At 37.6% G+C, this 23,591-nt stretch overlaps 2 protein-coding genes across 2 annotated transcripts in view; both read right to left on the bottom strand.

Moving 5' to 3' along the window:
* Positions 1-1,845: 1,845 nt before the first annotated feature.
* On the bottom strand, positions 1,846-5,139 carry zgc:171740 (uncharacterized protein LOC795694 homolog). Its single transcript, XM_057360199.1, has 6 exons — positions 4,983-5,139; positions 4,224-4,399; positions 3,668-4,132; positions 3,206-3,416; positions 3,057-3,086; positions 1,846-2,960 (listed from the first exon to the last, which is right to left on the bottom strand). Exons 3-6 carry the CDS (start codon positions 4,079-4,081, stop codon positions 2,776-2,778), a joined length of 840 nt encoding a protein of 279 aa, XP_057216182.1. The 5' UTR covers positions 4,082-4,132; positions 4,224-4,399; positions 4,983-5,139; the 3' UTR covers positions 1,846-2,775.
* A 2,174-nt stretch (positions 5,140-7,313) lies between these two features.
* Positions 7,314-23,591, bottom strand: part of jam3b (junctional adhesion molecule 3b) — a 33,710-nt gene continuing 17,432 nt past the window's right edge. Inside the window, exons 2-9 of the mRNA XM_057360202.1 lie at positions 13,453-13,512; positions 13,211-13,324; positions 12,880-13,032; positions 12,334-12,536; positions 11,799-11,898; positions 11,586-11,715; positions 10,416-10,470; positions 7,314-10,300 (exon numbers count right to left, since the gene is read on the bottom strand). Coding sequence (XP_057216185.1) covers positions 10,265-10,300; positions 10,416-10,470; positions 11,586-11,715; positions 11,799-11,898; positions 12,334-12,536; positions 12,880-13,032; positions 13,211-13,324; positions 13,453-13,512 — 851 coding nt within the window. The 3' untranslated portion in view covers positions 7,314-10,264. The remainder of the gene's footprint in view (positions 10,301-10,415; positions 10,471-11,585; positions 11,716-11,798; positions 11,899-12,333; positions 12,537-12,879; positions 13,033-13,210; positions 13,325-13,452; positions 13,513-23,591) is intronic.

A 23,591-nucleotide genomic window follows, 5' to 3' on the forward strand; every position in this document is an offset into this window, starting at 1 on the left:
ACTATGGTTACCAGAAACAATAGCACGTGCGCGGTAAGTTTTTAAACAAGTCCTACTAACTTGCATTACACTGACTACAAATTAGATAAAAATAAAAGTTTTTAATCATTGTCGCTGACATGAAATACTGCCTCTACATTTATGGTACGTCCTGTTTTTTTATAGATTAGTTAGTAATGTCTCCCTCTGCTGTAAAACGACCAAACTGCAGTACATGGAGATCTAAAGAAAAAGGAAATCACGTTTTCTATTATATACATAAATAAAAAAGGCAATTATTAAGATGTTGAACGTTTTGTTTATTGATAAAAAAACAAATATTTGACAAGAACAACGGTATATTGTAACAAAATTTAAAAATATATAAATATTTCCATAATTATAAACCTTATCAGCTTCCAATGTCTTTTACATTAATACAGTATTTAGCACATCAGGCCCACTGCATATCATATTAAAGACAATGTTGGCAATTTGACATGCTTTATGATAAATGTTTATCACATCCAAAACAGTGTTATTAGTTGATTTGGATTATAGTTCATAAAAAATCAGTCTAAAAAATCTAAACAAAAACAATAAACTAAACAACAATAAATAGATACATACATGTTAATACAGAATCAAGCGTCTCAAATGAAAATTCATTCAACCATTTCTAAGCACCTTCAATAGTTCAGTAATACTTTTTCTTAACCCATGCATGCAGAGCTCATATTTTTTCCTAAATGTGTCTATACACATTCAACATGTTAGAGTTAACTGAGCATTTTTCTGTGACTTTGCAATTTCTCAGGGATGCATTCAATGTAGATGCATTTGCAAGAATTCATAACTCTTTAGCTTCCAAATCATCTTTTTTTTAGTTACATTGCACATTGTTAACAACAGTTAAATAGAGGTTCAGATAGTAATTTTCACAAAATTTATTTTGATATTTAAATCTTCAAAATCTCAAAATCTACTGATATTTTAAGTCCTCACCTACAATCACATTTGGGCACCTTTATTATCTATAACAGTAAAACAACAAATTACTTGGACGTCTGATATAATCAACAAGTAAATATTAAACCGCATGTTTATTTATTTGCCTGTTTTTTTGTCGCCTAGCTATTAATGCACAAAATGGAAGCTCCAAGCACAGCGTTTGTGTTGTAGGCATTAGACATTAACAAGCTATGTCCTGGAAGCAACAATATTTTTTCACGATACCTGTCTGTGCATCCTTGGCTTTGAATACATTTTAGTATGTAATGGAAAGGTAATGAGAATGGAAACACCATGCTGGGTTTCGAGTAACTAAATGATTTGTAATGTCTAAAGAAAACTGAAAAGTTAACAGTGTTATCATTATTTAGTAGATCAAACACTTTTAGAATTGATATATATGCAAACAGATAAATGTACTAGCAAACACAAACCTATAAAATATATAATATATACAGCTTGCATATCCTGGCAAACGACTGCAATAATGTCATAAAATCAAAACAAAGTTTTAGCCAAATGAAGTTCCCTCTTGCTAGCATGGGCACACAGTCAAGATATCCATTATGAATGCTAATCTTGTATTTTATAAAACGACTAGACAGCTGTCTTGATGTCCTTTACATTCAGCTCAAGAAATCAAGAATTCAGGAATATGCATTAGTTTTCACAGGCCTTCTCCAAGAGGTGGATGAAGATTCAAACGAAACATTCCTATGTAACCACAATTTATATGATACATAAATATGAATCATTTATATTGAATATTTCAAATATTGTATCTTTATAAAGTTAATAAAGATCCAAGTAATCTGGATATAAAAAAAACAAAATTATAGATATGACTGACATATATCACTCTGTGAAAACATTTTATTAAATGAACACACTTCATAATACAACAACAGTAACTGTAGGCAGTAATGAGCACCTTGAAACACTAACCGGTTAGTATTAATAGCAATACTAAAAACAGTGGAGGAACTTGAGGAATGTACTTATGTCTTTTTGTAATTTGAAAGCAGCTGATTCTGCCACATATTATTTGCCAAGTCTCAAGAGCAACATGCGAGACAAAGAGTGGGACGGTCTGTGATCTAGAAGTGTGTAAAATGTGTCTAAAATTAGCACCTACTCACTGGAAAAAGGTTCAAACACTGCTGTGTAACATTTGAGTGGAATATCAGTGCAATCACATTAAACCAGTGATTTAAAAGCAGTTAAGGGCAAAGTGATCTATTGTAAAGACTAAAACGTAAATAAACAACATAACACTCGGTGCTTTAAATAAAATATAAGGTGAACCATCTTACCCTGTTTTCAAATCCCAGAAATGTCTAGTTCTTAAAGCCTAGTGTTTTCTGCACCCTCAAATATTGTTAATTATAAAGATATTTTAAGTTCGTATGTGTAGTAAAAATGAGTGGTCATTTATACATTTATATTTAAACTCATTTATACAACCTTCCTTTAAACCTTGTTTGATTGCGTTATGATTTATATAGTGTAGTAAATCCAATTGTAGAAAAATGGATAGAACGGAACTGATGAAAAATGATGCCTCAATAATAACTTGAAAGTGCAACTTATCAGCCACTTGGTAAAGGTCAACAAATAAAAAAAAACACAACAACTGAAGCTGCACCAAAAACAGACAAAACAGTGCACTTTAAATCATGTGAACATAAATGATGCAGCAATTAAGAACAACATCAAAGTATGTGTGTAAACACTGACAGAGATTAAGAAATAAAAAAGTAAAAATTAAAGCCATCAATTTGTACTTCATGATCTAAAGACATGCACGGCTCGAACCACGTACTGTCGGCAGATGGGACACTCGTTCATGCGGTTCCCACACTTGCTGCATGTGACCATGTGTCCACACTCAAGCAGCACACAGTCAATGGGAAAGTCCATGCAGATCTTACACAGATTGTCCTCCTGGCCGCTGGGCTCAGCTGGGTCAGCTAGAGGAACAATAACAGATTTTATGCTAATGAATTTTATATTAGGAAATTTGATTCTAGAGCAAAATAGCATTAATCATATAAACAGAAACATACCTTCTTTTTTGTTCGTTTTTGAAACTGAAACTAAAAGAGTAAAAGTGTAAGAATGTTTAGGGAATTTAAAATGATACGAATCAGCCACCTTTTTATAACTAGAACCACTAAAGCACACGATCACAAGGTGATCCCACAGACAGACGTACCCAGGTTGTGAAGGTCTTTCTGATCATTAAAGAGGTGAGTGACCTTCTCCATCAGTTCCCATTTCTCACAGCAACCCTGGTAGTTCACAAAGTTGCGAGCCAGGATCTCCTTTAGCTGCCGCACGCTGAGGCCTTCGATGTCCTCCACGCTGCTCAGGTCTGACAGGGAGGCTCTTCTGCTGTGCACCAGAGTTTCCTCGCTGTCTGTGGACTGGGTGAACCATAGATAAAACATTTCAGCTTGTTACGACGATCCTTTATCTTGGAGTCAATAGTTAAAAACCATGCAAACATACGAAGTGATTGTAAAATAAGAAATTTAGGACTATTATTTGTTACAAAAGTTTTTTATGTCTAAAATGGTGATGCTTTAAAAGCATGAGATTTAGACATTTAAGGCAAACTTGTTCAGTCTGTTATTGAATGTCTAGTCGACCATCCTTTCTCATCCCTTCCACATACCTCTTCCTCATCCTCCCCCTCTTCTTCTCCCTCTCCCACTTCTTCCTCCTCCTCCTCCTCTCCCGTTTCTTCTTCCTCCTCCTCCTCTCCTGTTTCTTCTTCTTCCTCCTCCTCCTCCTCCTCTTCTTCTTCTTCTTCCCCATCCTCTTCCTCCTCCTCTTGAAGTGGATGAGGTGGCACAGCAAGCCCACCCGGCTGTGAACGAGACTCGGCACCGCCGCTGCCCCTGGGAGTCTGTTGAGCCAGCACCAGCTCCACCAGCTCCTCCTTTTCCCGACACATCTGTGTAGGGATCTCGTGCAGGTGGAGGTAGTCCCGGAGGTCCTTCACCTTCAGTCGCATCAATTCCGCACGCTCAAAAAACGTGCAGTGGAGCCGCTGACAGGTGTGGCACATCAGCGGCCCAAGATCCATCTGCACGGAGCAGCGGCTGCAGAAAGTGTTTTTGCAGTCCACGCAGACATGCTATGAACATTACATAGTGTTGAAAACAATGAAATAAACCACACCACAAAATAGTCTGATATTGTATTGGTGTAAATGAAACCTGATTTACCGTTCTAACTGGGTCAAACTGGCCTCCGCAGGCCTTGCACAAGTGTTCGGGTGGTGCTGGAAGGGGGCTGGAGCCCGACGTTGTGTAGGCCTGGTGCCATGACCTGCCGTTTTCTTCCACGGTGGCGGTGATGTCCACACAGAGCAAGTTATAACATTAGGTCTGCGCAGCCCATCCTGTCAATACAACACATATATATGACCATTATATATTATTGTAAGATTCCCATATTTACATGAATGTCTATTTGCTATTAATTGATATTTACTAACTGGCAAAAATTTATTTGGTACTGTAACGTTGATCGTTTTTGTGTTTAGCATAATCTAATTCCAGATGTATTTAGCACAGCTGACACACCTGTATGACCAAAGCATGAAATAACAAAACGACAAATAATGTCACATATATGTATTTTAACCGTAATGGCCTATTGCAATAAGCAATGCAGTTTCTTTATTAAGCATTCCTGCTATGTGCTATAGCATTTACACGTTTACGAGATATAGTTCTCAAAACCACATGAGCTGTCTATCTAACCAGCCTTTCTGGCCATCATAGGCGCGCACTAACACGCGCAAAAATGTTGCACGCGCCTATTGCGCAAAAATGCTACAAGCGCTTATGATGTACAAAGTACTCTACGCGTTTATAAAGCCCACACATGCTGTCTAGGTAAGCATCTCCATAGACGTTGACATACAGCTATTGACTGATTCTTGCAGCATACATTTAGTATAACTGAATTTGAGATCTTACCCAAAGCATCCGTCGCAACGTCGTTTTACAACAGCCATAACATATTTATTTAATCGGAAACGCATACACGGTAATATACTACACTGAACAGATATTCATAAAATAGCTCCGCAATTTTCTTCACTAACGCAAAGAGTTATGACGTCTGACTCTGGCGTGAAATCACGCGAGATTTGGCCTCGACGGCGCAAGGATTGCTGCTAGAAGGGATACTTTTATTTGCTCTTCTTTCTTACAAAAGTTTTCTTTGTAATACAAAGATATTTTATTTGGTTGTCATAATTTTGATAAGAATGTAAAAGATCAATATTTTTTGATCAACCTCTTTATTCTACTTGGTAAATTCTTTTTACATAAGTGTAAATTTCAAGGTGTTAAGCCATACTTTTTTGTCCTACCTATATACTCTCATTGAATCCAGCAACCCAAAAGCCCTTAAAACTGTAACGTTGTGCCATTCACATGATGTTTTTCTAATTTTGTAACTTTACATATTTATATTTTTGTCTCATGCATACGTTTACCCCTAGCATTGTGTTTGTTGTCGCTGATGCAAAAAAAGGCATACTGCTACGGCCGGAAGTGGTGCAAAATCTCGCCATATAATTACTATAAATTACATTAACAAACGTCTACACCTACTCCAACCCTAAACCTAACCTTACAATAATAAAAAAATATGAATCAACTGTTTCCAGCGTGACAAAAATTATGCGGTATTGAAGTGCGCATGCCCAACGGAGGTAGCTGTATCCCTTCTAGTCAAAACCCCTGCGCTGGCCCATATAAGGATTCATACTTCCTCTCTTGTGGTTTGGTGGATGGATTCGTTAAATTCATACTGCCATCAGCTGGGCGGATGCGACAAGATTGTCCATAATATAATAATTTTGTGTGTTTCTTAATATAGATATTGCATTCTTGTTTCATAATTAGCATTGTTTAACATGGAGAACTTCTGTTTCATGACCCAATCATATGGCGGATACTAATCCTACGTATTTCAGAATTTGAATCAGAAGAGCTTTATTGCCAAGTGTGCTTGCACGCACAAGGAATTTTCTATGGTGTTGGAAGCATCTAGTACACGCATTCAACATAATGACAAGACAAATTATAATAGAGATAAAGACAGCATAAAAAGATTATAAAAAGATGCATATATAAAATACTATTGTGCAGAATGGGAATAACATAAGAGACAGTGTACAGGGTAGAGTATTGCTGAATTACATTATTTACAGATGGTATGTGCAAATGGATAATGCTGTGTGCAGAGGTAGTGTTATGTACATGTAGAAATAAATTTAAATACAGTAAGGCATTATAATGTACACTATAGAAGTGGTAAAAAAAGTGTATTATTGCTCTTGAGGAGCAGTTAACTGTTTAGGAGGGAGATGTCTGATGATTTTTCTTGCCCTGTTCTTCATTCTGGAATCATATAGGAATCATTTCAGCAAATCACCAAGGTGCAACTTGTTTTTCGCATTTTGTCTCGAAGTGTTTTTCACATGTTTGTGATATACTTAAATATATTTACAGAATAAACTGAACAGGCATGTGTTCGTATAGTGTACACGTCTACCGGAGTGCCGAAAACGATTTTCCGTGTGCACACCAGCGGAGTGCGCTGTTTACCGCTAAGCCTAGAAGCTGCACGATTTTACTTCGTTCATGTGCAGAAATCGAGCTGTTAAGTGAAGTCAGATGTTGGCTTGGGCTTAATTCTGGTGGATGTAGATTTAACGTTACCCATTAGATTTACCTAGTTAGATGAGTGGATCAGCAGTGAGGACGACCTCAGACATGCTCTTTGAGCTCTGCTGCACGCTAATCAAGTTAACGTTACCCACTGTGCAAATCCTATCTGAGGCGCCAGTTGGGTATAACAAGGGGATTGTTTCAGACACAGAAGTTAAGACATGAGTTTAAGGGGAATGTATCTGTAGGTAACTGAAACATAATACATTTAAACGCAAAGTGGAATTATTAAAAAAAAAAAAAGTTTCACAACCGTTGATCAGCTCTCATGTAATCATCTTTCCAAAAACTTGCATTTACATAAAAGTTGTACATCAAGTAAAGGCACAACACAGATATAACATAACATGTAGGAAAAAATGGGGCTCCTTCGGCTTTAAAATAACAGCACAGGCATGTCTTCTGATATATGTGTTACAATTTTACATTTACTTAATATGAAACAGTCACTGCAGACCTGAAGTGCCTTGGACCTATTTATTCACACTCTACCTTTGCATTTTGAAGGGAAAACCACCAACAGAAATTAATATGCAGATTAACACAACGAGAACATAAAGATTTTAGAAAGTGAGTTTTATTAATCACAAACATACTGTTCAAGAATTCACACAGGATTTGTACCGGTCCCAAAGCAATGGGACTTAACATGAATTCAGTGAGTGTAATATGTTTATCTAAAATTCCAGCTGTCTCCAAAAACAACCACAAACTGCAAAGAAACTATATTGAGTGAAAAACATCTGAACTCAGCCTCAGAAAATCTTACTCTGGAGTAACAAACAAAATAAAAAAGAACTGGGAGCAGAATCATAGTGGAAATGGAGAAAATAGTCTTTTGGCAGTCAGTATTTGGTACAGCTCTCCCTGCCTTTTGTAAACCCACAAAACAATTCATTTTTTGTTCCCCTCACAGTACACCAGTGACATGTTGAGATCTAGGACTTGTTATGTACTACCTCGCTTTTTAAGTTATTAATTGAAGGTATTATTAGAATTATAGGTATTATTTAGCTAGTAAAATAAGAAAAATTGACCTATTAAACACTAGTCCGCTGTCCCTCTTTTACTCTACATTTAGGCACTAATACATAATGGAATATCTACTCAAATGACAACAATATGTCTATTTACAAATAAAAACCATTATTTTACATGAGATATGCGTGTAAAACGTATTATCTTGAGCACAGAATGTTATCATTCCTCTCAAACACCTTTTCTGAATATTGATGTGGTTTGAGAGTGATGAATGTGAATTCAAAAATCAATTCCATTTAAATTCAGTTAATTTCCATTAACAGCTACAGCATTAATCACTGAAAACTGCATTTGTGTCATGCGTTTAGAAGCCATGTGTGAATGGGACCACTTGTTAAATAATACTGAAGTCTTGTATCGATGCTATGTGTGAACAAAGCTGTAAAATAGAGCACAGGTGAGGTTAGCCCAGGGTAACCCTGTTGTATTTACAAAAGAAAGAATTTCCTGTTAATGAGATCACAGAGTTTTACCGGCATTTTGGCGCTGTAGTGTTAAAGGGGACATATGACACGGCTAAAACGAATATTATCGTTTGTTTTAGATGTAATGCAATGTGTATACACGATTTAAGGTTCAAAAGCGCTGTATTTCCCACATACCGTGCTTGTTTGTATCGCCTCTTTGCCCCGCCTCTCTGAAACACGCTGATTTTTAACAAAGCTCATCGCTCTGAAAAGCGAGGTGTGCTATGATTGGCCAGTTAACCAGTGCGTAGTGATTGGTCGAATACAGCAAGCGTGTGACGTAAATGTAACGCTTCTTACCATATTTGGAACATCAGGTTCCAAAGCAATTGTACTGACAGTACTGACTTGCGTATACATTTGGGCGGTCTTAGTCAACTCATACCATGAACTGACGTGGATTTGTGGGGGTGTGGTTACACAAGGCGTTTCAGGCAGGTCTGGGTGAGCATTCACTTTTAGATAGAATGCATCTTTTGTTCCCGACACTTTAATTTTTGCAATTTTACGTGTCTAATACAACACGTGTTCGCACCATATGACCCCTTTAACAGTAAGTAACCACATGGTTAAAAGACGGAAATCGTTTTTTAACAGCTGGTGTGGTTATCGTACTGTATTTCTTGGACATGGTAATCTGACAATTATACTGCAGTTTAATAGATTTCACATGGCTATTGTGAAAGAGGAAGGCACTTAAGAGGAATGATTTATGGTTCTTTACAAAAGTTACATGAACACATGGTAGGTCTTGCATGGTCTCATATAATAAAACATTAGGTGAGTTTAGTTATGATTGTACTCTTAACACCATCTACATGTTGAATTTGTGCATGAAAATTCATCATCACTGCTATGAAAGGAAAAGTTTTTGCGAGTCAAAATATGATGTAGGTTTAGGCTATCAAATGTATTTAATAAGGCAGATCCCCTCTGTACCATGGCCGGATTTGTCTTAATTGTTTTTCATGGAAAGAGCTTCATATTTGCCTCATTGAGAATAATTGTCAATGTTTGGTTAAACTGATAGCTTTCTAAGCACAGTGTAGCTCACAGTGGATCTATATACAACCCCACAAATAAACCCTGTTATAATAAAAAGTAACATGGAGTGTTTCTCACTCAAATAAGAAAAAGACAAAGAGTGAAAATAAAAAAATAAACAACCTAAACAGTATATTCACTATATACAAGATAAACAGTTAGCATAGAAGGACACTTAAAATCAATGATACGTAGCACTGGTCTTTCATAATATTCTCCAGCTTTTTGCCGGTGTTTATCCAAAGATACTCGCAGTCTAAGACTATCTACACACATCAACATGGAACGTCGTTTTACTATTAACATTAAAATCCCAGCAGTATAGTAAATACATAAGACCTTTGATTGAAATTGGTGTAGCTGGATATGCTTTTGATAGGATTTGAAATCTGAAAACAAAACATCTACATGTCGATTTGTCTTTTGCGTTATTTTGGGGTGATAAATGACTAAAACTGAGGATGCAGGGATAGAAATGGTTATTCATTTTTCTCACAAGCAAAGTAGTCTAAAAAAAGTAGGTTAGTATTTTACAAACATTTAAAAAAGTAAATCATTTTTCTATAGGCATTTTAAAATATATTCCATCAAAAATAGTTTAGCTAGTACAAAACAAATGTTTTAGAAACAACAGAAAAGTAATACTGGGTTCTACCAAATTGTTACAACTAACGAGCTGCTACAACTAGCAAGGGAAATAATTTAAAACAGTCATAAAAAGGGGCTGTAAAAGCAGGATAAAAACAAGAAACATCTAGTGTCTGTTAAACAGTGACTGGAAATTTGTGATTATTTGTCACCTTTGGCAAATATGATTGATGTCATTGCCGATGTGCCCTGTTAAAGGCACGTGCTGCTCTAGCTCCAGCCTTCATGTCCTTTGTGTGTGGGGATTTGTGTCTGCGAGGTAAATCGCCAATAACTTTCAATGTAATTTTGAATGTCTTTTGAGACTTTGCCTCTCTCTCAAATGACAAATGAGGATTTGTGCCGGAAATCCCCCTGAAAGAGAAGATTGAGTAAAGGAGGTTAAAGTGATTCTCTTTATAAAGACTTTTCATGAGATTTCTTAAGCCCTTGGAAGCCTTAATAAAAATCCCTTTTTGTTTTCTCTTACCTCATCTTCTGTTCTTACATAGTCCACTCCGTCACCTTTTGCTGGAGCTTTGTAACTGCAGGGAAAAATACTTCACTTTTAATAAAGACATATTTAAGAGCAGAACCAAAAGGTGTCATTACATCAAAAAACATTTTAAATTTGTACACAATTTAACAATTACATTTTCACTTGTACACTTAAGTACACTGTAAAAAACAACCTAAAAACTTAAGTTAAAACGCTTCACTAAAATTTTAAGTCTAGTCAAATTAGCTTTAAGAGTCAATTGAGCTTAAATTATACTGTTAACTGAATTTAAAAATCTAGTTGTACTGTATTTAACAACTCGGTTTTTATAAAGTCAGTTCAATATAATTAAGTTCAACTGACTAATAAAGCTAATTCAATTTAACTTAAAAATTTAAGGCAGCTGAAATGGGTGATATGTCAATATTAATTCTTTATGTTTTACACAGGTCTAAATGTATTCCAAACAAGCTTAAGATATATATATATCACATACAAAATTAAGAGACCATATCAAAATTATATTAAGTTTTTCTGAATTTTCTATTTACCAATTTTCAGAATTTTTACTATTTATAGGTATTTTTGTTTTATTCTGTGATCTACTAACAACATTTATCCCCAATTGTCGAATAAAAACATTGTTTCTATTTGCTTTTATTTGAAAGCTGGAGAAACAGGTCAAAATAACAGAAAAGATGCTCTGTATTTTTTTAGACCTCAAATAAGCTGCAAAGAAAACAAGTTCATATTCACTTTTGAGCAATACAACAGTAATATTTTTACATGTATTTAGGAAAAGTTAAAAAATATTTTTATGCGATAACCTTGATTTTTAGTAGTTTCATGTTTCTTGTCATGGGTCAGTCTTTCACATTGCTGTTGGGTGACTTTGTCACTTGATTTTGTTGAAATTCAACCACTGGACTGAAATGGTCTCCTAATTTATTCCGCGACTGTATATGTGTACATTTTAGTTATTAGTTTATTATTTGTTGTTCCAGACTTCCAATGTTATTTTGAGACTGAACTGAAAATGCTTTGATGCTCCTCGGGCGGTGAAATGGAAAAAAGCTGCAAAATGGTGAGTCAAAACTGCCCTGGGACGGAGTGTGACTCAGAATGAAGTCGCTGTCAAAGTTGTCTTCCACATGTACTTACTTGTTTCCCGTCTGCTTCTGGCTGGTGAAATAGCCTCGTTTATAGGCACAGCAGATGCCAACTGTTATACACAACAATACCACCACCACAACCAGCACACCCAAGATGATTCCAGCAATGTTCATGTCATCTAGACAAAAATGTGACATCATGAGATAGATCAAAGGCTTCGAGAGGTGTCCGCAAATGTGGAAAACAATCAAAAATACTTACAAACTTCCATCATCTGTGGTGCGCATTCTGAGAATCCAGCCTCATTCCTGGCTCTGCAATAATACTCCCCAGCGTCCTCCTTTCTGACGACACTGAATTTCTGAGGGCCATAAATTACAATGATCTCAGTTGCTGAATCTTTGTGCAATGATCTATGTGTGTTCCTATGCGGCGCAATGAAACTACTGTGATCCATGTGTATTATCAAAGGTCTCAAGCTAAATGAACAAGTCTATGGAATACACTAACCACTGTTTGAGGACACACAGTAAATCAGAAAACCCTTCAAACACTGTCGCCTTAAGGGGAAAAGACTGTTGCGGCATGCAGGCAGGTCAAACTTTAAAAAGTGGTGTGAAGGTTGACCAGGGCACCGAGTACAAATGGCAAAGAATGGCACTTTGGAATGTGCAAATGAGGGCATCAGATTCCCTGTATGGCTGAGCCCATCGCACATGAACGGTTCCCTAAAATATCCCCTTTCGCCATGCCTCCACACCTCTTTTTCTGCATCCGCACCATCCCCCCTACTCACCAGCGTCCCCATCTCTCCGTTTAGGGTATAAGTGGAGTTGAAGAACTTCGGGCTGCTCTTGGGGTCTTCTGGGATTTCCTCCTTGTTACGGAACCACTGGTATCGAGATTTGGGGAAACCATCATCCTCCACACAGTGCAGCTCTGCTGATTTGCCAACTGGGACTGACTTGGGTACGGAGCATCTGGGCACTACGGGCTTTACTGTGTGCCACACAAAAAAACCCGTCTTAACATACTTGCACAATAAAGACCTTATTGGAGCATCTTTGTACACTATAGTTCCCAAATGCAAGCATCACGGCCAAGTGAACATACTGCTCCTCTTTTAGATCCCTGATTAAACTCATATGTAGTTTCAGAGGTTTCCTCATATAGCCCTGAACACGCCCTTACAGCTGAGGCAGGGCAAAAGCATCCTCAAATGTGCGCCAAGAGCGGGTGTGTTGGCTTGCCGCTCCTCATATTACAACGTTGCAGCTGGTGTAGAAGTAAGAATTTGTATAAAAGTAGAAATATCTGATCAACAGATAAAGGGTTGTTGTACCTCTTACGACGAGAGATATCAGAATCTCATCAAAAGATTTTTGGTCATTGGGGGCAGACACTTCACAGCGATAATCTGCAGAGTCCAATCTTGTTGCATTCGTAATGAATAAAGTTGCAGGTTCTCGAATTTTCGCTCTCCTCTCCAAGTCACCTAGAAAAAATAAAACATAGTGAACAAAGTTTTGAGTGACATAGATGGTCCACAAGCTTCTCTCTTATATAAATAATGGTGTAAAATATAACTATAATAATATACGTATCAGTCCCTAAATAATATTAAATGAGTCATAATGGAACTAAAAAAAGCAAAAAGTTAGCATGGAGTTTACCTGCTATTTCATTATTAAAAAACACATAGCTGGGCTCTCCGTTCTTTATCTTCTTCCATTCTATTCTGGGATGGGTGGTGGAGATGGACTCTATCATGCAAGACAGCTCGACCGCTGTATGGGGAGACAAGAAGAGCGAGCTTGTTTTACAGATTTACAGTTTCAGTGGAAGGCTTAATGTTAAACATTACAGCAATGCACAGCAGCTTAAGTCAAGATGGAAAACATGTATTCGCCCTTACAATCAAACTCATTGACCCACGGTTTGGTGTTTGCCGACTTCAGGATTACTGCCAAGGTGCCTGCAATGAGAAGAGACCAACAACATCAGTTAAGTTCATTGCCTGCTGACATTTTAAGCATGCTGTGTCCTGGCCCGAGACACACTTTATATTGGTTTTACTGAATTCTTCTAAAGGTTCCTGAAACTCAATTAACAGGCAAGCTGAGCGTCCAACCTCTCCACCCTGACAGCACACATTCTTCGCATCCCTGTGAGCTGTGAGCGGATATGTTACAAATCCATTTTTAGTTTCACTTTCACAACAAACATCTCCTGATGTTAATCATCGTGCCTCAGATAGTTGTGTAGACTGACACAATTGCTTTAAGGTGAATATCAGGGTGGCTGTGCGTTGGGCCATACGAAGTTCACCGCGTGTTCGCTAATAAACACGAAAAAGGTCAGCGTTGAAGTTCATACTATTTTTACAATTCTAATGTCTCGTTGGTTTTATCCAACATCAGCAAAATGTGTAAATTAATTTGCATCTGCTGAGCTTGTATTGGGGTCACGCTGTATTTACACAGAAGGTGAAAGGCTCTTGGTCAGAATGTATACTGTAGGTAGAAATAGCAAGAAATATGAACTAAAGATTATAAAAAATCAAACAAAGATCAATTCTGATAGCACCACATAGCCAAAAACCTTTCAGGAAATTCGTCATAAAAATGACTTAAGTCTCTGCATATAAAGCTGGAATAGAATGAAGTATTTTAACATCAAGAAAAAGGTTGACCTTCACAGCATTTACCACCTGCTGTTGAGAGTAACAACCTAATGATGAAGTAAGTGACCACAATTAATACACATTTCACATTTACTGAATCACAGTCTAGAGTATTAAAGGGACAGTTCACCCAAAAAATAAAAATTTTACTCACCCTCAAGTTGTTCCAAATCTGTATACATTTCTTTGTTCCGATGAAACCAGATAAATATATTTGGAAGAATGCTTGTAACCAAACAGTTCTTGGCCACCATTGACTACCATAGTAGAGAAAATTACAATAGTAGTCAAAAGTGCCCCAGAACTGTTTGCTTTACTACATTCTTCAAAATATCTTCTTTTGTGTTCAACTGAACAAAGACTTTTTTTATTTCTACTATGGTAGTCAATGGTGGCCAAGAACTGTTTGGTTACAAGCATTCTTCTTAATATCTTTCTCTGTGTTCATCAGAACAAATACATTTATACAGATTTTTAACAAATTGAGGGTGAGTAAATTATGACAGAATTTTATTTTGGGTGAACTGTTCCTCTAAGGTATTTTTTCATAATTTTATATTAAGCAATATATACAAATATTGAACAGTTCAAACATGTGTTTTTTTTAAAGGGCACATGTTCAGGGAAGTGAAATTTTAATAGCTCTCTGATTGCTATGGATCATTATTTCTATGAATCTTTGATGACTGTATTGTGGGCCAGGGCTCTTGAGAATGCATCCAACACAGAACAACGCTGGCAATACAACATAAAAAAAGGCGTGGCAACAAATCCAACAGAGAAACCACATCAGTGCTTTGCACAAAAATTTGAAAAGGACATGAGCTTAAAATGTACTGTATCTGTTTGGATTCTGTAATGTACGACTACTACAAAATACACACGTTAATAGCTAACACTCTGCGAACTGTATGCAATATATCCTTACATTCCTTCTATTTCATCTTGTGAACCTGTTTTGGCGTAATAACCTGTTACTGTGTTTCTGTTTTAGAGATGGCACCTTCAAAAGGAAGTGTGAAAATAAATTTCTCAATTTTTATATCTTTAGCAGGGAAAACAAGGAATTAAAATGTTACAGTTTATTCCAGGAAAGTCAATTTTATGATGAATGTTAAAGAGGGGATGCCATGGTGTTTCATGCATTCTGACTTATTATCAATGTTAAACATGCAGGCTTCTCATGCTTAACATGGTCAACTTGTCAAAAAACGAGTTGGACGTATGACGTAGTATGTCTGTGCTTGATACACTACCCCAGCACTCCAACTTGTTTCGGAAAGTTTTTTTAAAGTGTTTCGCAAAACAGGGATCCTATTCCTTTTATTTGGTAATTCTCCGGAAAAGCATGGCAAGGCGAAAGAAAGAGCCCGCCCACATGCCAACCGACGAGCGAGACCCGCTTACCATCAAGATTGTCTGCATTGCGTCAAGATTGGCTGCACTGTGGGCCTGCAGCTGCAGCTCGTTTATCTTGCCATAGTGAAGTTTAGGTGTGTCTGTTTGTTCACAGCATCTCAGTGATGGATGTTATATAAACGGTGGATATAACGCTGGATTTGCAGATCGTTTGAAACTGATAGATGGCGCCGTCCCAGCGCTAAAAGATGCCGGACATGAACAGCATGCGGTAAGTGAAACTAAGTCATATGTCTGTGTTTGGTTGGCAATCGCCGCATACATGCATAATGTAAACAACACAAACTTATAGTGAATCAATAGTTATGCCGGGATAATGTGATAGGGCAGGCTATTGTGTGCTCGTGATTTAGTTCCTCCCACCACACACCCCCAGGACATCGTGTTTTTCCGGAAATAATCGTACTGTATCTATCTTTTATAAATGTGTTCAAACCAAATACTCTTCAAAGATACGAAGTATGTAATACTACTCTATAGGTACTCAAGATTAATATGAGATTGGCAGAAACTGCATGTGTTATGGCATCTTTAACAAACTGTAAAATGCTTTAATAACGCACATGAGGGACAGCTGACTGCTTTCAGACTAGTGGTGGGGCAACATTTCTATATCTGGGTCACAATATGATAACAGTGCAAATCTTTGTTTACTGTAGAGTTATTCAAAAACATGATATATTGTGACCTTTAACTCACTTTATCTCATTTCAAGTATTGATTTTTGTTGACCTAGTGCTACAGTATGTGCTGCCTAGTTTTTACAGGTTTGCTCCTAATATTATTTTTGAAACATAAACACATTTATTAGGATATACAGTATATATATATGTATATCCCATAAACTTGTACAAGTCACATCTTCATCATTTGTCTGAAAGATGTATGCCTTACTGTAAACAGTTTCAAGTTCAGAGGTTTTAGGAAAAGCTGCTGACCAAGGTTCTTTGGCATAATGGTTTGGCATAACAGGATGCAGGATGAGTCTAATACCTCACACACGAACAACATGCACACTCACATCCTCTTTTACTGTGATGTCTACCCCAGTGCCAGCAGGTGGAGGATACAGATGCCATTATTGTTCCAAAGCCTTCCCATTCTTTGACTAGTATACTAGCAAGGGCTAACTGTGTGAAGTGAACAAAGTGCCTCTCACCTCCTTGTTTATAACCTGCTACCCTCTGATATCTCTATCAACAGACCATGATCCAAACAGAACGCTCTGGTGGCTGTTGGTAATGTTTTTTCTCCAAACCTCATTGCGCTGGCAGGGTATCTGAGCTTATAGCTCACCGTGTTTTCGAAGGTCTATCCTGCCGGGTAAATTCTCTGTGGTCTGGTGTAGGGATAACTGAGGGCCTTAAACAAGGCAGGTGCACTATGACCTACATATCCTGGACTATCTCTTCCAGTTAAGAGAGCACAGCTGGATGAATTGTGACAATCCCGAGCTTTAATCTTCCACTTCTTCCTTTTGGAGGCAAACTGTTCATCTCTCTTCAGTAATCTTAGTGTAATGCCCTGGTAAAATCCTGGGCATTACAGAACTGAATAATACAATAGACTTATCCTAATTTCCATATCTACATAATGGATCTGCATGGTACTGAAGTGGCACGGATGGGTCACCTTATTCTTGGAAAAGTACAAATATGGTATATGATGGACGGAAAGAACGGTCAACAATATTGGCAGGCTGTTTTCTAATCCTGGTGGCAACACTTAACTCAGCATGACAGTCTATGGGAAACATTACACCAGAAGCGCATTATACAGCCAGAATCGCAGTCTATTTGGAGAGTCTCCGCAGCGCAGTTTAAAAGCACCACACCCTGCTTTGTGATCTGTAATCGGCAAAAGGGAAGGCGTGCAGAAAAGCCCAAATGCATTCTGCTCCAACGCAGTCTGTCGGAGAGCCTTTGGTTCACTCAGCAATGCATGAAGTGGATAATATTGCTTGTTATTTTTAAACTGCAGCATTGATTCACTTTGCCGGGGTGGGGGATGCTCACTGGCTGAGAAAAAGATGCCAACACAACCATTCATTACACATCCTGCTCTACATCACTGCAATTTGATTGGATGCATCTCAAAGCTCGATCGTGTCCAACTGGAATATGTTGTGAAGCTCAAAGCAATGTTCCGCAAACTCTTACTCTACGCCCGCAGCTTTAAAAAGATCTGTAGCCCTGAACGATTCATGATGTGTAAGAGGTCAGGAATCCTCCTTCACATGGATAACTGTACAGCAATATCCCCACTGTGACTTAGCCGAGGGGCGTGCTTCTAAATCTACACCCATGGAGCTTGTCAGAACACTTGTGTCGATACTGGAAGGCAAATATTTTTATGGTATAAACTCGAGTGTTGAATTTAAGACCATTGAGGGATAACGAGAGAGCCCATGTTTTCACCTTACATTACATCTCATGGGTACTTTGGTGTCTGGTTTTGTTTGAAACCACTGAAAGAATTACAGCATGAGTGCAGCATAACTCAGTTATGGGATAATAAATTCATCGCAAAATGAATTCAAGAATGTTTAAACAGTCTGAATGTTGATCTTGTGGAGAAAGAAATACCACTCACTTAATCCCAAGCAATATTCATGCCTGCCAAGTCCACTCTCCTCAATCTAACATACTTGTACTTTGGAATACAGCATGAGAGCATAAATTCACAAGGCATCTCCCAAGAAACCAGTCACCATTGTAATTGACATGGCTAAAAAACGTAAATCCTAAGCAGCCCCTTTACACTGGCCATCCCACCTGCTTGCGAGAAAGTAGCTGAGCTCATCTCTCAAGACTCATGGGAACCACAGCATCAACAGACGTGTACAGGTTTGAGGCATTAGGTCAGCGATGGTGGTGTTTTCACAGCTGTAGACAGACTCTCAGCATGAAGCTTCCCAAACTGATAACCTGAAATATCTTATCTTTTGAAACCAATTTACACAATCAGGTCTGCCACGGTTTATCTGTGTTACACAGGGGTTTTCCTGGCTGAGGTGGTGCCATCATTATTTTGTACACACACACACACACACACACACACACATAAGCCTACCGTACCTTTAAGTGGCTGAACCAAACACTTTACACATTAAAACATAAAAATGAGATGAAAATGACAATTATTAAGTTATTTAAAACATTACTTTTATTCAACCAAACAGAAACATTTTTAAATCAAATAAAGCTTTTTATCCTTTTCAACTTTTCGGCCCACAATAGCTAACTAAATTATCCAGTCTTACTAAATTTGCATAGCTCATTCACATCCTGCATTCTCTTGTGGTTTACTGAGCTTTGAATGATTCACTGATCTTTTATATTTGCTAGTGACTGAGAAGTTTCAACAGTTTAAACGAATTGGTTCAAGTGAGTCATTTGTTTGCGATCACAATGTGCGTTCAAACTGGTGAACTCGCTGTGTACAGTATAACGCTGATTCAACGAGCCAACTGCACAGCTTAAAACATTATACAATGATGTATCCCACATTAATTTAAGAAACCTTTTAAGAAATTGAGCGTACTTGGATGCAAAAAAAACAATATTCACCTGAAAAGCCGTGAAACACAGCTAATACATCTCCTATAGGGAGACTCAGAGATGACGTATTTTTGTATGCAAAACCTGGAAGAGAGTTAGCATTTTAGGAGTTCTGGTTCCATCGCTCCAAAGTCTATAGGTTTTTTGAATAGGTTTTTGGTAAATCGCCCGAAATAAGGTCTGTGGTGAACAAAACCTCTAAATATTTTCACGTTTTATTCTATGACTCTATGCTATCAAGTTGCTAAAAGCGACTACTTCCTTTGGTGGGGACGTTAGACGTCATCGCGCATATAAAGCTCACAAATAATGCAACAAGGGCACAGGTCTCTTAAAACGTAGATGCGGATTCATTCATGGAGTAATAACTTACCAGGGAACACATTTTTAATACAGTTTGAAAGAGTTGTCGGAGGCTTGGTGGTGGTGACGTTGATATCGAGCGACCTTAAAGTCCGGGTAAAGAGAATTCTGAGAATTGTTTCTAAACACATTATAGATGTTAGAAATGTATTGTTGAAACACATTACGAAGACTCAGAAGTATGTAGTACTGAATTGTGGAGTTAAACTGTTTAACCGTTTTTCACCTATTCTCTGTTCAGGATTTTTTGGGCGGGGCTAAAACGGGGGATCGATGACGCAATGGAGCGTCCGAGCATGCATGCATGGCCCCTCCCCTATCACTAGAGCGCCTAGCATCAGGTGTCTGCTCAATCACAAGCTCAGGGTTGTAAGCCCTTGCACACGCTTTCAGGCTCTTAATCTGCCCAACTAAACAAATCTCACGCCAAATAACAAGCAAATGGTAACGCAGACGCAAATAGACGGAGGAGAATAACGCGATTGGAAGGGGATCACTGCGCATTATCGCGACGTGCTTCAGTGAGTGATGTTTAATTAACAAATTTCGAGACGAGCACAAGTAGATAATCCACCCGGCTGGTTCGCTATCAGCAATCTCAGTATCTACCTTATTAGCTCAAGAGAGAACCACTACAAATAGACAAAGCTGTCTGTGTTCACACTTGACTTCTTTGTTGAACTTGCTAGCATCTGTTTTAAATTATAATCCTATGGAGTAAACCGTGTTTTCAAAAAAAAGTCCTGAGCGCTTTTTTTAATGCCAGCGCCAGTGTCTTTTTCTGCAGCTCAGAGCGTCTTTTGAGGTTGAAAAAAGTTCAACTTTTCTGAAAAAACGTCCTGTCAAGCACCTTTTTCACAGCTAACCAATGACGGAGACCTGTCGTTTCCATAACAACATGAGAGGAACGTGATTGGTCGAGCAGGCTCAAGCTCGAAAAAATAAAATTGGAGAATCCCGTTGGAGCATAGTTTTGTATAAATGTAAGTTTAATTTTTAATTTCAATAAATTTTGATCGCATTTCTAGTGATAAATTAGTATTGCAGTTTTAACATGTGATTGGTTATAGCAAAGACGCTCTCGGTTTATAATTTAAAAAGACTTACGTTACGCTGCCTGTTAAGCCTGTCTCTCTAAGATGCCTCCATGCACAAATGCTATCTTTGAACATTGCCGGCTGCTATTTGTAACCACAACGCGCTCTGGGTTCGGGCTAATACCGGGCCCGCAGCCTTCTCCCTGGTCATGTGGAGAGTACTCCGAGTTCGGAAGAAACTGCCGGGCTCAGAGCCCTCTCCCCGGACAGCATGACAAATACGCATACCTTTTAACCTGCTCATGAATTATCTATTGATGAATATCGCGGTCATTGACTTGCGCGTGTTTGAATTCAAATTCTCCCATAAAACGTATTCACATAATTCACTGGGGACCCAGGTTTAGCGATTCGAGTGGGAGTGGCTTCAGCGCCAACAACGAACACGCCCCCAGCATTTGAGAGCAGAGAATCCTGCTTATTTTTTCAAGATTTTGATAACTTATTTTATTTACTTGGATTTTTTTTTCTCCATTCAAATTTGGCTGTGTGGTTAATAACACACTTTTCTGTTGTGTGACAAACTCAGAACACGTATTTCAATGTCACTTTACTCGGACTTTAAGTGTAGTCTGTTTAAAGCATCGTGTTAGCTTTTTACTTCTGCCGATTGTATTTCGGCTACAAAAGTAAGAAATGTTGCGTTAATTTGTAAAGATTATCTTTATAGACAAAACGTGTAAACATCATAAATCTTGTTAATCACGGAGCTTATTTTTTGCGACCTTCCAAAAGTCTATGGGAAAAATGCATAGGCTTTCGGTCGAGGGAACCAGCGTGGCACTTACTTCTGGGTTAGCCTACAAAAATACGTCATCTCTGATCCTCTCCATTAGCTCTTTTACTGCAACTCTTCAGCGCCTCACTGGGCTGATATCGAAACAGCGCCTCCTTTGCGGCTACTTGCCGCAACTGCAGTCTGAGTGAATACACACAGTGTTTTTTGTGAAGACACACAACATAATTTTGGCGAGAGACTGAGGTGGCATGAAATTTGACGGAGGCGGCCGCCTCCATAGCCGCGGGAAGTGGGGGTGGTGTGGGTGCTGCAGCACCCCCTGGCGTCGAGCAAAAGAAAAACTGAAACAGTGTGAAAGATAAATAAATAAAGGCAGAGACTATTTGCACCAGGTCCGCCCACCAATATGTAATTGGAATAAAGAATATGTAAGAACGACTTCATTTTGAACAATGACTCCAGTGGCGTAAGGTGTAAAGTCTGTATAGTGTGACACAGGAGGCCGGGGTTCTAATCAAACTCTCGCATTTGTTTTCAATAAAATTTTTATTCATAAAGTTTACGGTAAAGTAACATTATCTGCCACTATTTATAAGTATCAATAGCATCTATCTACTATTTGTTTAATCGTGTGACCGGTTTGCCCATGGTTTTTGTTTGGGTGGTTAACCTGCCGCCGCGCAGCTAATTTTCGTACAACAGATTGTGCTTTGGCTATAGGCATACATATAACATGCATTTATGTGTTTGTTTTTATGCTGTATCCTATAATCACACTGGGATCTTCTTTATTCTCGGCAGCAACTAAAAATTTTAATTTAGCAATTTTTAAAAACGGCAGTTGCTAATAAGTTGCTAAAAGCGACTAAATCCTTTGGCGGGGACTTTAGATGTCATCACGCATAAAAATCTCACAAAAAGTGCAACATAGACAGATCTCTAAAAACTAGAGATGCACCGATTGCAATTTTCTTTGCCGATTTCGGTTTCCGATTTTATTGTAAGTGAATAGGGATGTAACGATTCACTCAGCTCACGATGCGATGCGATTCACGATTCTGATCTCACGATGCGATTTATTCACGATTTACTCACGATTTATTTTGAAAAAATGAGTTGAAACAAATTAGAAATGAACAACTTCCCTTGCATTATTTCTTAAATGCTTCACGTTTCTTTGTATGATAAAATAATGTTTTATTTCAAATAACAAAACTAAACTGCAATTTTATAACAAATTAATAATAGAAAAAGTCTCTTTAATGTAAACAAACTAATACTGTCTGAGCTTTTCTTGGATTTTTTTGCATTTAAGAAATATCAGCATCCACGTTTAGATTTGCAGTGAAAATAGCGGCCCCTGCTGTTCAAAAAATGTATTGCGATTCAGTTCAAGCCTCAACCGATTTGAATCGTCGCTCATTATAACCGATTTTCAACCGGCTCACGGTGAATCGTTACATCCCTATAAGTGAAACCTGCTGATTCTGATTTTTGCCTCCGATTTTCTATCCACAAACTATAATTGACAGTATACTGTATATAAAACCATATTAACTTTTCTTCAATGCACTTTTTTTTTATTTTCATTACATAAATAATTGAACATTACAATTTCCCTAAATGCAGTTCTCCAAGATGCATTAAATTACAGAATCTTCTCTTTCCCAAACAACTCTTAAATTTAAGAACTCTGTGACTGAAAAGAAGTACAAATAATAAAATATAACTAAACATATCACTTAATTTACCTTTTTCATTTTTGTACTCATCTCACAAAAGTCTAAGATAACAATATAATACTTCAACTTTATTCTCGTCTGTTTCTGTTTATGAAACTAACATTGCTTTATTTCATTTTTTCTGAAATGTAAAATAAATTGTCTTTATCTTGTGTTTGTAGTATTAAAAGAAGTGGGTTGATTTTTGCTGCAACTTCAATAAAAAAGTTAAAAATCTTATGAGTGAATTCTACTCTAAAGATGTACAGTATATGTATTTGCAGTTTCTTGTGTTAGTAAAGAACTCAATCAGATATATATCACATATATTGGTTGATTTATTCATTTTTTTATATTTTGGTGCAATATATTTTTATATTTTATTTTTATATAACAAGTAGAAGTTGTGTTGAACTACAGTGCGCCTTTTTGTCTGTACAGTACATGATGCGTGTGCACGCACGTGCAGTCA

The sequence above is a fragment of the Triplophysa rosa genome, linkage group LG19 (assembly GCF_024868665.1).
Source record: "Triplophysa rosa linkage group LG19, Trosa_1v2, whole genome shotgun sequence".
NCBI lineage: Eukaryota > Metazoa > Chordata > Actinopteri > Cypriniformes > Nemacheilidae > Triplophysa > Triplophysa rosa.

What these genes read in the sequence shown, in the direction of transcription:
- zgc:171740 (XM_057360199.1), bottom strand. Translation starts at nt 4,081, where the DNA reads ATGGATCTTGGGCCGCTGATGTGCCACACCTGTCAGCGGCTCCACTGC. An exon ending in AGGGGGAGGATGAGGAAGAG is followed by an intron (nt 3,417 to 3,667) that starts GTATGTGGAAGG and finishes TGGTTCACCCAG; the next exon opens with TCCACAGACAGCGAGGAAAC. An exon ending in GAAAGACCTTCACAACCTGG is followed by an intron (nt 3,087 to 3,205) that starts GTACGTCTGTCT and finishes TTACTCTTTTAG; the next exon opens with TTTCAGTTTCAAAAACGAAC.